The following is a 15,099-nucleotide window of genomic DNA, read 5'->3' on the forward strand; positions in this document are numbered from 1 at the left end:
TAATACCTAAGTTTATAAAGAGGGCGCTTCACTTTACCATATCCAATTACCTTTCGCAGACTTTATCAACCTGCAATTGTGCCAAGTTTTTTCACAGGCCGGTCCTTCCATTTTATGAGACTTCAATTAACTAGATTTAGAGGCGTCATGGCTAAATAGATGTGACTAGAAAGGGTAGCATATAGCAATCTATATGTAAATTATTTCTCATTGGTTAACATTTATGTTTGAAATTGGAAAATCAATTAAAAGGAAATTAAATTAATTTCCAACAACCACCCACTACAAAAACGGGGTCAGGTGTCACTTTTTGATTCCAAGATAGCAAAAAACTAAATACTATTTCAAAATACCAAAAGGGAAGAGGTCAATAGGCTGTGACTTATATCATTCATTTTTAAAACGTCTGTGTATTTACTAAAGTGCACTGAAGAATTTTAAATGCTATTAAAAACAATGGGCATATAAGTTTAAGGTAACTTGAGGAAGCACACGTCAATCTTCATTTTCTATTGTAGAAAAGGTTCCTTCCATACATAAGTGCAGATGCTGTCCCCGCAGCCCCATTAGCGTCCAGAACAATGCCTAGTCCAAAATGAGCACTTAATATTTATTTGGACAAAAGAAAGACACAAGTATCTTTCCCCTATAGGCTGGGAAATGGATGTCGCCCTGAAGCACGTCTGCAATCTTTTCTGCAGGCTAGCTGGCATCTTCTTATCTCGTCACCCTTAGGGTGACCAAAATGCTGTCCCTACATCCGCACACTCCTTAGGTAACCCGCTAATTTCTCACACTGCTGCAGCTGTTTCTGAGATTTGTCTGGCTTAGCCCGGTGTGGGTAGCCAGCAGACCCAACGCAGCCCGCTGGCTCCAATTCCCCATACAGAGTCTGGGCCCTCGTTTTTCCAAACCATGATAAACAACCAACCTGCTCGCCCTCACCTCCCCAAGTAGACGCCTTGGTGCCAACACCAGCTCCGCCTGACACGGTGAGAAGAGAGAAAACAGCAAGCCACCACCGCTAGGAGTGGAAGCGAGGCGAGTGCAGCACGCGAAGAGCGGCGCCCCCAGGTGCCCGTGGTTCCAGTGCTTCTTCGACCGCCGCCGAGGTTGCTGGGGCCGCGGCGCAAGGGCAGCCGGGGGCGCGTGCGCGCGTAAGGGCGGGGGAGGAGGCGTCGCGCGCCAGCAGGTGGGCGCGTCCTCCCGCACGCGCGCGCGGTCTCTTCCTCACGTTCCCGGTGCGTCTCCGTCCCCTCCCCGCCGAGAGCGCGCGCCTTCCGCCCTCGCGCCGGGTCCCGCTCAGTCTGTCAGCCGCACACTCCCTGGAGCTTCTGCCACGGCCATCGCCTCGGCCGCGGTTCTCCCGCCCGGCGGCTCAGCCTCGGCCCCTTGGCGCCGTGTGTCAGACCTCCTCCCGGCTTTGCCACTACCTTCCCTTTCCCGCCCCTCTGACCCACCCGGCCCGCCGAGAGAGAGCCTGGATACGAAGCAGGCGGGCTTGAGAAGGGGTTGGAAAAATGGAGGTGCCGCGCCTGGATCATGCCCTCAACAGCCCCACCAGCCCCTGTGAGGAGGTGATCAAAAACCTTAGCCTGGAGGCCATTCAGCTGTGCGACCGGGACGGTAAGAGCGGTCTGGACCCAGAGGAGAGGGGGCCGAGCCCGCTCCAAGGCGCTGCGGCTGCCCGGGCCCCGTTGACGCCGCCCGCTCGGGCGGCAGCGTCTTTTGTTGTCCCCCAGGGTGCCAATAAATACAGGTGCGAGGTCCCCTTCTTCCCCTCTCAACCCAGACACAAAAGGACCCCGGGGCTTGTGTCTTGGCGCGGAAAGTCAACCTCGTCCACGGTTGGGTCGCCGCCTTCGCCTGCCTGGCCTGGGGAGGGCGCCGTTGGCGCCCGCGGCTCCTGCCCGGACCAGGCGTTTCCGATCTTTGCCGCAGTCCGGATTTCCCGGGTCTCTTGGCACGGAGGGGAAATGCCCTTTGGGGGTTTCTGTCACCCACTTCCACCACGCACGCACACACTAGTTAGCATTCCCTGCCTAGAAACTTATCAGACAATGCTTTTTAAACCTCCCATCTTCAGACTCCCGAAATTAAGTCCTTTTATCCTCTCAAACTGAGATGAGCATGACCCCGTGTTTTTTAGTGAAGGGGCAGGGGGTGGCCTGGGTTGGAAATCCCAAGCACTTCAGCACCACGGACAGGCACTGGCTTCAGGGTTCAGGGCTGTGATTCTCTTGTCAAATATCTGTAAAGGAATTGGCTTAATATAGCCGCTGTGATTCAGAAAATGTGCCAGCGACGCACCATTGTGTGCCGATATTGTATTGTTTATTCTATTGTTAAAGTTGGCAGTCTCCGAAAGAAGGAAATTGAGCGTTAAAGGGATAAACTAGTACTGTGTGCAGTGTGGGTTACGGGGCGTCTGTTAGTTGGATTAGTTGGAGAGTCAGTGCTTTTGCAGTAATGTGGAATAAAACTTCATTTGTAAAGAAGTCATCTGATTAGTAATTGGTTGGCCAAACAATTGTAAAATTCTACATCTGACAACAGAAAACCAATTTGCATGTTGTCAAGAGGACCCCGAATACTTCTGACTATAAACGAATTTAACTATATAGAGAGCTAATGCTTGTAAAACAATTTTAAACCAAAGTTATGTAGAGATACTAATATGGTCACAATAAGACCATAAAATATATCAATATAGGCCAGATAGGGAGCAGAATCTTGTTTGCAAAGTCACTTAAATGGTAATAACTTTGTTTTGGTGTTGCTGTTTGGTATACTTAGGTTAAATAAGCATCAAAGTTTAATTTACTTCTGTTAATATTTACTAATTTTGAAACCAAAATTCAAACTCTTTGAAACCAATGACACTGAATAATATCTGAAACAGGTGTAGTATTAATAAATAAGTATTCTTAACAGGGCTGCTTATATTTTCTTTATTCATAGATGGTTAAGTGTACATATGTAGGGCATTTAAAAAGTCTTTTTGGAATGCCATGTATAAGCTTGCATGATTTGACTAAAGGTTATTTTAAATATATCGCATAGAAAGTCATTCGAGTTTTAATTTATACTTTCACCAAGTGATTTTGTAATGTTATCATTTTAAATGTGAATATTTTTATTAAAGTGTTTTCAGAGGAAATGAAGAAGCAAATAAAAAGTAGATGTCAGTAGTTGGGTAATTCATTGTTCCTCAGGTCCCAGTAATCTCAATATTTAAGTGAATCATCATGTTTCAAAGATATCAGGGAAAATAAAGTTTAGAGGCTTTTTAAAACGAAGTTTACTGAGTTAATGTAGAGTACAAAAATTAATGCTACATTTATTGTCGTCTCTTTTAGAGTAGTAACTATTTTGTTCTGGTAACATTTTGTAGCTGTTTCTGTTCGCATTGTAAATTTTGCAAATTGAGCAAAATCTGTAACATTTAATTGGCAATGTTGGCAATAAGCAGTATCTGAAAATTACTATTTGCAGACCTCTGATTGATTTAATACAGACTAATTGGGCTTCAGTAGGTAAAATAGCTTATACCAATTAATACAAAGAACTAACTACTAGATTTACAAAAATTGGAATGACTAGTGTAGGTGGTTGTTAAATGGCTAATTTTTTTCTTTATGATCCTACCTTATGTATCAATTACAAAAATATTAAGTTGGCTTGATGGGAATAATTTAGAGGGGATAATGTATTTATTTATACAAAATAGTTTATAAAGTGTTGCATTAAATTTGTCAACCAGACCTTATTTAGCAACACTTTATACTGAAAAATTTTCAGCTTGGTAGGATTTGTTCCTTTTGCTTCATTAACTTTCCTCCCTCTCAGCTCTGCTTCTTTTACTTCTCTAACTATATAGTGTAGAAAGGGAAGTATGTAGCAGAAGATATATTTATGTGCTTAAGTACATAATAAGAGCTATATTTTCATAATTTATGATCATAGAAATAGATTTGTTCATTCTTTTCTCATTTTACTCCACTGTTAATTTGATAATGAAAAAATGAAACATTCATTCCTTAAAAATAGAATAATATATAAGTTGAAAGTATAGTATGATTGTTAAATGTACATTTCTTTCCCCTCTCCACTCATACATGTTTAAATTTTATAATGTTTTGCATATTGTATGAACTAAAAGCTATAGCATCTCAGGAACATAACTTTATGTCTCTCTTTATGTTCCCTTGGCTCTCCCATTTTATGGTTTGTTACTTGCCTACTTTATTACACATTGATATTTACATTATTAGCATCAATTCACAATGGTTTTCCCCTACCTTCTAAAAATATGCAGTAGTCTTGAAAGAATATAAATTAGAGTTAAAGTGGTAATGCAATTGGATTTTTAATTAAGCAAGAGGATTCTTATAAACACACAAACACACAGAAATATACACATTATGGATAGTCTTTCTTATGCACGTGTGCTTTGGTTGCTAGTACTTGGTCCCTGCCCAGGTGTGAAGTAACTTGAAGTTCAAAATGAGGATTGTGGATAGATTAGCATTAGGAAATCTTGGAAGATGCACTGTAGATCGAGGGGTTCCTATATTGTAAATATGAGATTTTGTTGGTTTTTCCATTTCTGCTGTGCTGAAATATACTCAGGTTGCAAACATGATTTAATTTCATTATGACTTCTCAAAAAATGGAAGGAAAAATAATTTTTCACTTGGTTACATCAGCAATATGGGAACTCATTTTAGTTTGTTTCTTGTTGGAATTTGAGATGTTCATTGACCTGTTGGGAACACATTTTAAAGAATTACACAGAAGCTGACAGGTTTCCCTTTTTGTCTCTAACAGTAGTTCTATTGAGAAAAATACCCAGTTTTCTCCCTTTTGTATGTTTAAAAAATAGATTTCTTTAAATGTGGACTTTATCATATCTATTTAAATTATAAATCTGTTGAACTTCATTATTTATGCTCATGGATGTGTGAATTAAACAAATTTGGACTGGAAACAAACTAATCCACATGCTGGGAAGCACAGTGCCCTGTTAGATAATCCTCAACTTTTTTGAAACAAACATCTATGAAAAGTACTCATAACTCTTTAATATCGTTATTACAATAATGTAATTACTCAGTCTCACTGACATGCAATGGGGGTGTGTGTGTGTGTGTATAATACCATAATAGATGACTTTGGTTAGAATATTGACTTGATAGCTGTGCAACCTTAGGCAAGTTACTTAACCTTTTCACATAAAGTGGGCATAATAATGTCATTTAACATCAGTTTTAAAGAATTGTTGAAAGAATAAAGTGAAGTATGTAGCATACAAATATTGTTCTACACAGTTGTTCTTGAGTTAAACTACTGCTTTATCTCTTTTTTTTTTTTGTGCTAATGTTTAGGTCTTTGTTTTTCATAATTTCAGTTGTGTATTGTTTAGTTAGGAAATCTACTTCATGAGTAATTAATGCAAGCTAAATTCTGGATTTTAAAAGAACCGTAAATTTAAAAATAACAGTTACAGTAGTCTTATCCCTTGCTTTTATTTTACCATCCCATCAATAATATCTTTGTCAGCCTTAGACTAAATCTGTTTTCAACTTCTAGTTCAAATCTTTTTGCTGCTTTTCATGTGCCTTGTGACCTTCATACCTGCTTTGAGTAGGTGTTTGTATCAGAGACCTTCTTTGTCTTCCTTTTCAGTAATTTTTCTTTATAGTTTTTCTAAGGATAGATCCTATACTAGGTCATATGACCTTTGTATCCATTTCTTTTACTCAGGTATGACTATCAAGATGCTGCAAATTCTCATTAGCGAATATGGAAAAAACACAAATAAAATAAAAACTGAAACAAAAAATTGAAACCCATCAGAATTATGTTAAACCAGTTTATATTCTTGGAGGGATTCTCCTTCATGCTGCTGGAAGACCAAGAAGTTATTAAAGTAAAAGTCACATCAAAGGATATGTGGCCAGACTCCCTCCAGTGGTAGAATGACTGATGTGTCATAAGTATTAAAACTGGCAACTTGATCTGTTGCCCAGGTCGGCTGGTCAGAAATTCAGTCTATAAAGAACAGTATCTAGACAGTGTCCCAGTCTACTCCTCTAATATTTCCACCTCATGTATATCCAATTTTGCTTTTTTTCTCTAATGTAAGTACACTTTCCCTGTTTTATATTGTATCCTGGACTTCACTAATATCAACAGTTACATTGATTATTGCAGCAAGCATGATCCTTCTGGTTTCTGGTTTCTCTTCTTTGTCCTTAGTAAATGCATAGTTTAAGTTTTGCCTTGTAGAATATGCTCTTCCTTGGGTTTATTTTCCATTTCTGTTAAATTCCTCTGTAAGAATCTTTTTATCTATCCTTTATTATTTAAATTCGGTTGTTACCACTCTAGAACACATGCCTCATTGCTTAACTGTTTAAAATATTTTGTTATTACCAGACAGTAGTTAAATATCTTACTGAGCAGGTAATGTTTCATATACATATATTTGAGAAGTAAAATCAGTGTTTGGGAAGGCTTCTCACAGAAATCTGTAGAAGAGTTGGGCTGAAAAAAATTAGAAAACTATACAGTGTTTTGTGTAAGAATAATGAGTAGCAATAGGGTTAAAGAAATTCACGAAGTAACTACTAGAACTGATGATTGAATTTTTAGGCAAAATGAAATGCGATAAGGAGTAATGTTAGAATTTTAGTCTGAAAAGTTCTAAAAATCGGAAGAATCATTGATAGAAAGAAAATAAGGAGAAAGGAAATAATATTTAGACATCATAATGACATCAGGTTTTACGTTTCAAATTTTAGGTCTCAGTGATCATCCAAGTGTGTCCTAAGGTCTTTTCAGGGGCACTTCCCTTCCTCATAGATATTGCCAGAACAATATTATATAATGCTTTGTTTTTGTTTTCAGTGTGAATAAAGAGAACTCACATTCTTTATAAGTTCTTTTTCTTCATTCCCACTCCTCAAAAACTGTTTACAGTCTGATTATAGAACTTTCAGAATCATTACTATCTAAAACCAACCATTTGGAAATTTAGAGAAGATTTTGAAATAGACATTTTTGAATCATCTAAAGATACAGTCTCGAGTTTGAGTCCTGACTGACTTTTTAGAGGGATTAGTATAAAGCAAAAAGAACATTTGAGTTATGTTAAAACATTTGAAATATAACATTAAGAGTCACCTTGGAAGGTTACAATAAATATTCAGCAATTCTTGTATTCTGGGAAGAAAAATTCTAGAATGTGGAGAATTGCTCATAGAAATACATGTTCCACTGAGAATTCTAGAACTTAGGTGAAACAGGAAGTTTAGGATTTGACTTTGGTGTTAGAGTAGTCCCTAATGAGGTTTGTATCTTAATTCTTGAAGGAAAAGAGTGATCATATCCTGGGGAAGGTCAACTTTGAACCCCAAAGATGAAATAAATCTACAATCAGGTTTGTTAAAAATGCTAACAAAAACTACATTTTGAAGTTGCTCTATAGATGGGAATTGAACAAAGAGCATCACACTCTGTCATATTATGACTGATTCAGGCCAATTTGTGATTCATTTAAAGAAGAGACTTCTCTGAGAATTTTGCATATACACTATTTGTTGTAGTGATTGTGGCAACTTTAGTAAATAAAATCTGTCCTTTTGTTTTCTATAGCCTGTGGGAGTGTTGCTATCTAATTATAGAATGAAAGATTTGTAGCATTTCCAGACATATGCCATTAAGACAAGGCATAAAATTTTTTTCTATATGCTTTTGTTTTATTGTCTGCGAACCCAAATGTTGGTAAATTTCTCAGTCTTTAACATTTTAAAACTGGTTACTAATGCCAACAAGAATCAAAATAATCTTGATCTACTATGTGATAGGTTCTTAATGGTTACATTTTGGAGTTGTATCTATGATGTAACTAGAAATCAGCAAGTTATGTTCTTTGGGCCAGATTACTAACCTATCTTTTCTGCAACCTAAAATTTTATTGGAATGCAGCCATACACATGTGTTTGCATGTTGTCTGTGTCTACTCTGCCACAGCAGCAGAGATGAGTAGCTGTGATAGACTCCATAGCCTACAAGCCTTAAAATATTTATTGTCTGACCCTTTATTGTAAAAGTCTACTAACATGTTAGATAGAAAATTGAGGAATGCAAGTTAATGTCTCTTGAAAGAAATAAAGATATTGAAAGAATTTCTGAAAGAAAATTGTGTACTCATTTTTGATTTACATATTAGAATTTTAAGATTATACAGGTCTTGCAGAGAGCTGTGGAAAGCTCTCAACATAAGTTTCAACAGACATAAATCAGTTAAATTCCTGTAAAAGTGTCTTTTTTATATTTATCTGACTGCAGACTGATGGTTTGCAGACCATCACTTTTGAGTAGAACATACTTAAGTAGCACTAGCTAGAGGATGGTGTCACTCTGTTCTTCAATAATTAATTTATAGGTACTAATCTTAATGAGTTAAGATTCACATTTTGTTTCCTTTTGTTCCCTTAGTTAACTGCTATTTTTTTTAGATGTTGATAGACCTTTATTTTATTCATTAATTTATGTGTGGTGCTGGGAATCGAAATCAGTGTCTCACACATGCTAGGCAAGCACTCTACCACCGAGCTACAACCCTAACCCTTAACTGGAATTTTTGGTATTTGTCTGTATATGCATTCCAACTGTAGGTTCTATGTAAAGAACAAGTGAGGGGGTTGGGAGAAGGATCTAAGAACTTGGATCCTTACTTCAAAAGATTTAGAGATGCAATTTATTTGGGAAGATAATATATTTAAATATATAAATATTAATATGTGATATGTACTGTAATGGAGTGTAGGATAGAAAGTGATTAATTCTAAGTTTGGGAATCAGCATTTTTCTGGATATTAAAGTAAATTTTGCCAGAAGGGGGAAATCTGGTAGAGATAGGAGCATATCTAAAAGCCTAAAATCATGTATTTTCTATGTATGGGAATGTATAGCTTTTTGTATTACTGGAGGGAAGAAATATACCTGGTGGGAAATTAAACAGAAAACTAATTAGTGCTAGCTAAGGTATGCAGTGATGAGTATAGGTCAGTACATTGCAGACTTTCTAGTTTGTAGCGAACCTTTACTTAAAAAAACATTTCATAGTAGTCCATTTAACAAATGAAGATAGCATTTCATTAGGGTACATTTATCCTGTAATTCTAAGCTTAACAGAAAAATAAAACAAAATACAGTTAATCTAAAACATAGTAGAAAATTTAAATTAGTAGTTATCCTTGAAAGTTTCTATTTTATATCAGCCTTAACATTCATTTTATTTATTTTGTTTTTATGTACTATGTGTTGAAAATTATAGTTCATACAATTAGTGGCAAACTAATGTTTTAAACTCATTTACAATCTCAAGATATTCTTCAAATAAATTGATCCAGACATAATGAGAAATAGTAAGATTCTTTTTCAAATTTGAATCATGAAAGAGTAAATATTTTGTTTGGAGACAAGTAATAGAATGCATTTACCAGTCATTTCATTTTTCCATTGATTGATAATAAAATAGTATATCTTGTAACATTCTGAGATATTTGTGGATAATATTTTTTTAAAAAATCATTCCTTCATGCTGATGTTTATTAAGTTTAGACAATTATGTATGATGAATTTTATCTGTAAGTTTCAATTTTTTTACTGAAAACTTATCTACATTTATAAACTTAGTAACATTCTGAGTATATTATCAAATTGATTTTCTTGGTCTTATTAGAAAGCTAGATAAGTTGGTTTGCTCAAGTTATTTATATTCAAAGGATTTAGCAAAAGTTTATGTAATAAAAATATTTTTGAAACATTTGTGCCTTGCTTCAGGACACTCAGCTAATGAGTTTTTGAAATATTCTGTCTATAATATTACAGTTAACTTACAGAAAAAAAAACTACAACTTTAAAGGACAGTTTATATGTGATTATCCAAAATTATTTTGAAATACTTCCATGTCTAATCCTATTAGTGCACAGTTACTACTTTATGAAATCTGGTAATAGCTTTTGTAGGAACTGCCACTCCTGAAGTTTTTTTTTTTATAATATCCATTTCCCTTAATATAGTTGTTTCAACATTTCTGACAATTTAGTGGATGGTGTTTTGAAAATTGATATAGACAATATATTTTCTTCTCCATTATTTTACTGTCTTTGAATTTACCTATTTAGAAAACTACAAAAGCAAATGAAGTCTGCCACATTCATATTTCTCATTCAGTTAAATTGGAAAGATTTCATATAATGTCAGTATTTGAATTAATTAGGTGTATGTATTGAATAATTTTTGTATTCTCTGCATTTTAAGACATGTATCAAGGTACATGTCTTTTTTAAAAAAATAGTTTACTCATTGAACATATTGGTTTGCAATGTGAGAAAAGCAGGATTTAATGAGTTTTTATTTTTTCCAATTGTGTATGCTTTTTTTTTTTTTGTTTTTGGTAAGTGGCACAATTTGTTCCAAGTACATTGTCAAATTTACAACTTCAGTTACTATTTTGTTGCAAAATTATGGAATTCATCAGAGACTATATTGCTATTTTGCAAAATCTTTTCATGTGAAACCCATTGAAAACTTGTCAGATTTTATCACTATAAATTAAGTCCTAATGACAAATGACTATCTTTGTATTTTTGAGTATTTCTTAGAGCTTCTAGCAGATTTATTTCACTTTGAACAGTATATTCATGTTAAACTTGGTTAATATTTTTTGTATATCTAGGAATCCTTTTCTAGTTCTTTATTGGAGGTGGGTTGCGGGGATATCAGGGAGTGAACTCAGGGTCACTCGACCACTGAGCCCTATTTTCTCTTATTTAGAAACAGGGTCTCACTGAGTAGCTTAGCACCCTTTTGCTGAGGTGGTTTTGAACTGGCGATCTTCCTGCCTCAGCCTCCTGAGCCACTGGGATTATAGGCGTGCCAACACGCCCAGCCCGTTTCTGGTTTTATAGGTAATTATTTCATTACCTTTTACTGGAAAAAGTATAATTGTATCCCAAATTTAAAGTAACTTCATTAGTAATTAATTAGAGTAGAAGTACACAAAACTCAAACTAATTCCTTAACTGTTAAAATTATCATGAGAGGAAAATTCAAACAGATACACATCAACCTTCTCTGCAACTAATTTAATGCTACATGTAATACATGATGTTTATAATGTTTTAATTAATCATACATTTGGTGGCTTGAATTTCAACAAACAGGAAATAGAACCGCATTTTTATAATGTTGTGTCATTTTTGAGCACTTAGTAGCAGGCAAAATTTTATTTTGCTGCTTACCCAAAATTACATAATATAGCACAATTTAATGTATGCCATTTGTATTACTATTTTAAAATTAGTTTCAAAATAATTACAAAGGAAGTTAAATTATGATGTTTGCTGAACTTGCCTCTTTAGTAATAATATTAAATCAGTTTTCAGTAGTTCTCACAATTTATCCTAGAGGACTTCTTAGAGCACAGATTGCTGAGCCCCATCCCTTGAGTTTAAGATTAATTAAGTCTGAAGTGGAGCCCAAGAATTTTCTTTTCTAACAGGTTTCCAGATGATGCTGATGTCAGTGATCCATTGGAGAAACAATGCTGTAGGTAGCATGGCCAAATAAGTTCTTAGGGAAGTTTATTACTCCATTTTCCATTGCTATAAGGATATATTGGAGGCTGGGTAATTTGCAAAAGAAAATAGGTTCATTTAGTTAACAATTTTGGAGATTAAAAGTTCAAACAGCATGGCACTGGTTCTAGTAAGGACCCCTGTCTAGCAATGGCCCCCTGGCTACCTTATTATGGTAAAAGCACCTGTGAGAGTGAGAGATCACATAGTGGTTCAGGAAGCTAGAAAGAGACCAGGGACGACCTTGTCCGACTTTTTTATAATGCTCTTGCCAGAGCCAACCATGATCCTATATGAACTACCTTAAATCCCATCCAAGGATAGTGCCCCTCCCTAATGAGCTAATGACCTCTTACCAAGCCTCACTTCTTTCTTTCTTTCTTTCTTTCTTTTGTTTTACAAATTCAATTGGTGGGGTACAGGGGTAGTCACACTTGAGGTACATCCCCACTCGTTCTTTGTTTTTTTTATTTTGAGGCAGTGTCTTACCAAATTGCTGAGGCTAGTTTTGAACTTATAATTTTCCTGCCTCAGGAAATCACTGTGATTACAAGCATTCACCCCTACACCTGGCCAAGCTTTGCCTTTTAATGATCCCAACATCTCTTAATATTGCCATACTGGGGCCATGCTTTCAACACACAAACCCTTAGGGGACAGACTACATCCAAACCATATTAGGAAGAGATTAAATTTTGGTTTTTAGAAATGTATTCTGGCATTCCTTTGATGAGTTAATTGGGATATTGAACTCTAGGAGTTTAACCAGTTAATAACAACTATATGTAATAGGATTGCTAAAACAAGACAGGTAAAAATTAGTGGTGAATTAGCAAACATTCTAAGGTAAAAATCTGTAAATTTGTAATTAAACTGGAAGCATGAGATACGAAAAAGGAGTTGTTGAGGATGGCTTAATTTGCTAGATTGGGAAGTTGGGTGTATTTTTACACTACAAAAATAAAATAGGGGGCTGGGGATATAGCTTAGTTGGTAGAGTACTTGCCTCACAAGCACAAGGCCCTGGGTTCAATCCCCAGCGTCCCCAAAATAAATAAATAAATAATAAAATTAAATAGGAATTATTGGATGGAGGGGATGTGAAGAAGACGACTTGGCAATAATCTATTAAAGTCATCTCTGGGTCAGTTTAAATTTGAAAATTTGGTAGTCCAGACTGCTTCTCAGTTGCCCTTATTTTTCCTTTTTCAAGTGTTTATTCCTTTATCTTCTAGTCAGTGTTTGAGATCCGTGTCAGGTGTTGAACTGCTCATTAGAGTGAATAAATTAGAATACTGGTGCTATGTTTGTTTTTGTGGTATGGAAAGTATCGTTTGAAAATTCGTTTTTTTAAAAAATATTACTAGACTTAGTAGGGTAGAGTCATTTTAGGCAGTTAAACAAGGAAGAAATACAGTTGACCTAAGTAAGCACTGTACTGGAATATTTCGCTCCCTAATTTTGACTGTATATGATTATCTTGTTTACTGTGGAAATACACTGGATTAATTTTTCCTTCTTAGCAATATATTCTACTGTAATGTAAATAAATATTCATAAAATAATGAATTGTTGGAGCTCAAATTACATGGGAGCCCAAAGAAAAACAAATCTTCACCAAACCTATTTTTTGGTTTCATAGTGAACATATATTTTTAAATTATCTCTGAATTTTTTATGAGAGGAAGCATATACTAAACAGAAAATGCAAAGGTTTCGCATTTTTAGTTTTATTTATAAGCCATGTCGTAGGTAACTAATTATAATTTTGCTGACAGTTTTGACCTTGAGCCTACTAATTTAATGTTTACTATGGTATTTGTAAATGAGACCTTTGTTTTTACATAACTTAAATTGTGTTTATTTGCAGATTCTTTCTTTTTAGATACTTTCATTTTATAGCTTTTCTCTAACATTTTCAATGTGGGTATTTTACCCTATTTTTGTATTCTGGTTCAGTTCATTATATCCAATATTTTTCTAGGTTTTAATATCTTGTTATACTCTTTTGGTTATGTTTACTGCAGTGACTAAAAAGCAATGGAATTTATTCTTCATATTACTTATTTGCTAAAAACTCACTTATTTAAATTCTAAAGGTAAATTTGACACTAACAAAATTGAACTTGCAGTAATGATAAATGTTCCAAATAGAATCTAGCCACTTTTAATATACAAGAACTCTCATTTTGTACCATATATGTAGAAGTGGATCTTCAGTTATATAAATATTTCTAAGAACTTTGTATATATTTCTGAATTTTATGTGGATCAACTATTGAACTTTTTCTTTGTCTTTTAATAGCTTGAAAATATTTTTCCTGTAATATTAATATTAATATTAATTTTAATTTTCTAAAATACAATGACTGCCTGGTTTCCTTATGATATAATAATATTGAAATGAAAGTTTTAAATAATTTCCTGGTAAACATTCATAATGCTGTTTAGCACAAATCATGTGTTGGTATGTGTTATTGTACTTTAAATTCATTGATTTCATTGTACTTTAAATTCAGATATACCATATTTTAAGAAAGTCTGAAATATGAAATCTAAACTTATAAAATACATTAATCAGGCAATATTTTCCCTATAAATAGTATTCGCCATTAGTTCTTTAAGAAGAATTTGACAGAAAGGTAAAATGGCAAAAAGTGAAAACAAATAAATCTCTTAAGTAATGATTTCTTAAATTATATCTGAAATTTTTATGAAAGGAAGTATATACTAAACTGGAAATTAATAGATTTAGCATTTTTCACTTTATCTGTATTTAAGCCATGTCCTAGATAAATTATAATTGTGCTGACAAATTTACTCTAGATGACTGAATTTGTGTCATTTACCTGTAAATTTGCCAAGCTTATCCAATGTTTCTGTCAGTATTCCTTTTTTTCTTGTAGTCCACAGAATGCTTATAAACTGTCAAAAATATTATCTTTAAGTGTGGTGATGTAAGAAAGCAGAAAGGGAGAAAGGATTTTAACCAGGATAGTTTTAGTGAAATTCAAAGTATTTTGCAAAATTTTTACATTGAATAATATTTATTAATAATGTAACTTATGGCATTGTATGGTTTATTTTGGTGTTGTAATTTAATTCCTTTTAAAGTGGTTTTTTTATTGTCTTGTATTATCATTAAGGGTTTGTGACCTTTGTAGGAGATGAAAATATTTTAGTTACTCATCTTAGGTTCATGTCTTAGGCCCCTATAGTAAAGATGGATTAACAAAAGAAAAGCATATAAATTGATTTAACATAAGTTTTATGTGACCCAGAAGCCACCTTAAGGAAATGAAGATTCAAAGAAATGAGTAAATTTTCTTCCCTAGATTTGGAGAAATATGATGAAAGTAAAAGGGGTCTGATCTATTGATAATAAACTAGGGGAACTTATCAAGGCCTGTTGCTTAACTTCTCCTCTGTATTCTTGTCTTCAGA

At 34.7% G+C, this 15,099-nt stretch overlaps 1 protein-coding gene and 1 non-coding gene across 2 annotated transcripts in view; both read left to right on the forward strand.

The window, feature by feature from the left end:
• Positions 1-1,116: 1,116 nt before the first annotated feature.
• The window catches only part of Phyhipl (phytanoyl-CoA 2-hydroxylase interacting protein like), a 65,442-nt gene continuing 51,459 nt past the window's right edge, over positions 1,117-15,099 (forward strand). Inside the window, 1 exon segment of the mRNA XM_047552304.1 lies at positions 1,117-1,626. Coding sequence (XP_047408260.1) covers positions 1,521-1,626 — 106 coding nt within the window. The 5' untranslated portion in view covers positions 1,117-1,520.
• Positions 12,631-12,703, forward strand: Trnav-cac (transfer RNA valine (anticodon CAC)). The gene has a single exon. It is a non-coding gene; the product is annotated as a tRNA-Val (tRNA).

The sequence above is a fragment of the Sciurus carolinensis genome, chromosome 5, assembly GCF_902686445.1.
Source record: "Sciurus carolinensis chromosome 5, mSciCar1.2, whole genome shotgun sequence".
Classification (NCBI taxonomy): Eukaryota; Metazoa; Chordata; class Mammalia; order Rodentia; family Sciuridae; genus Sciurus; species Sciurus carolinensis.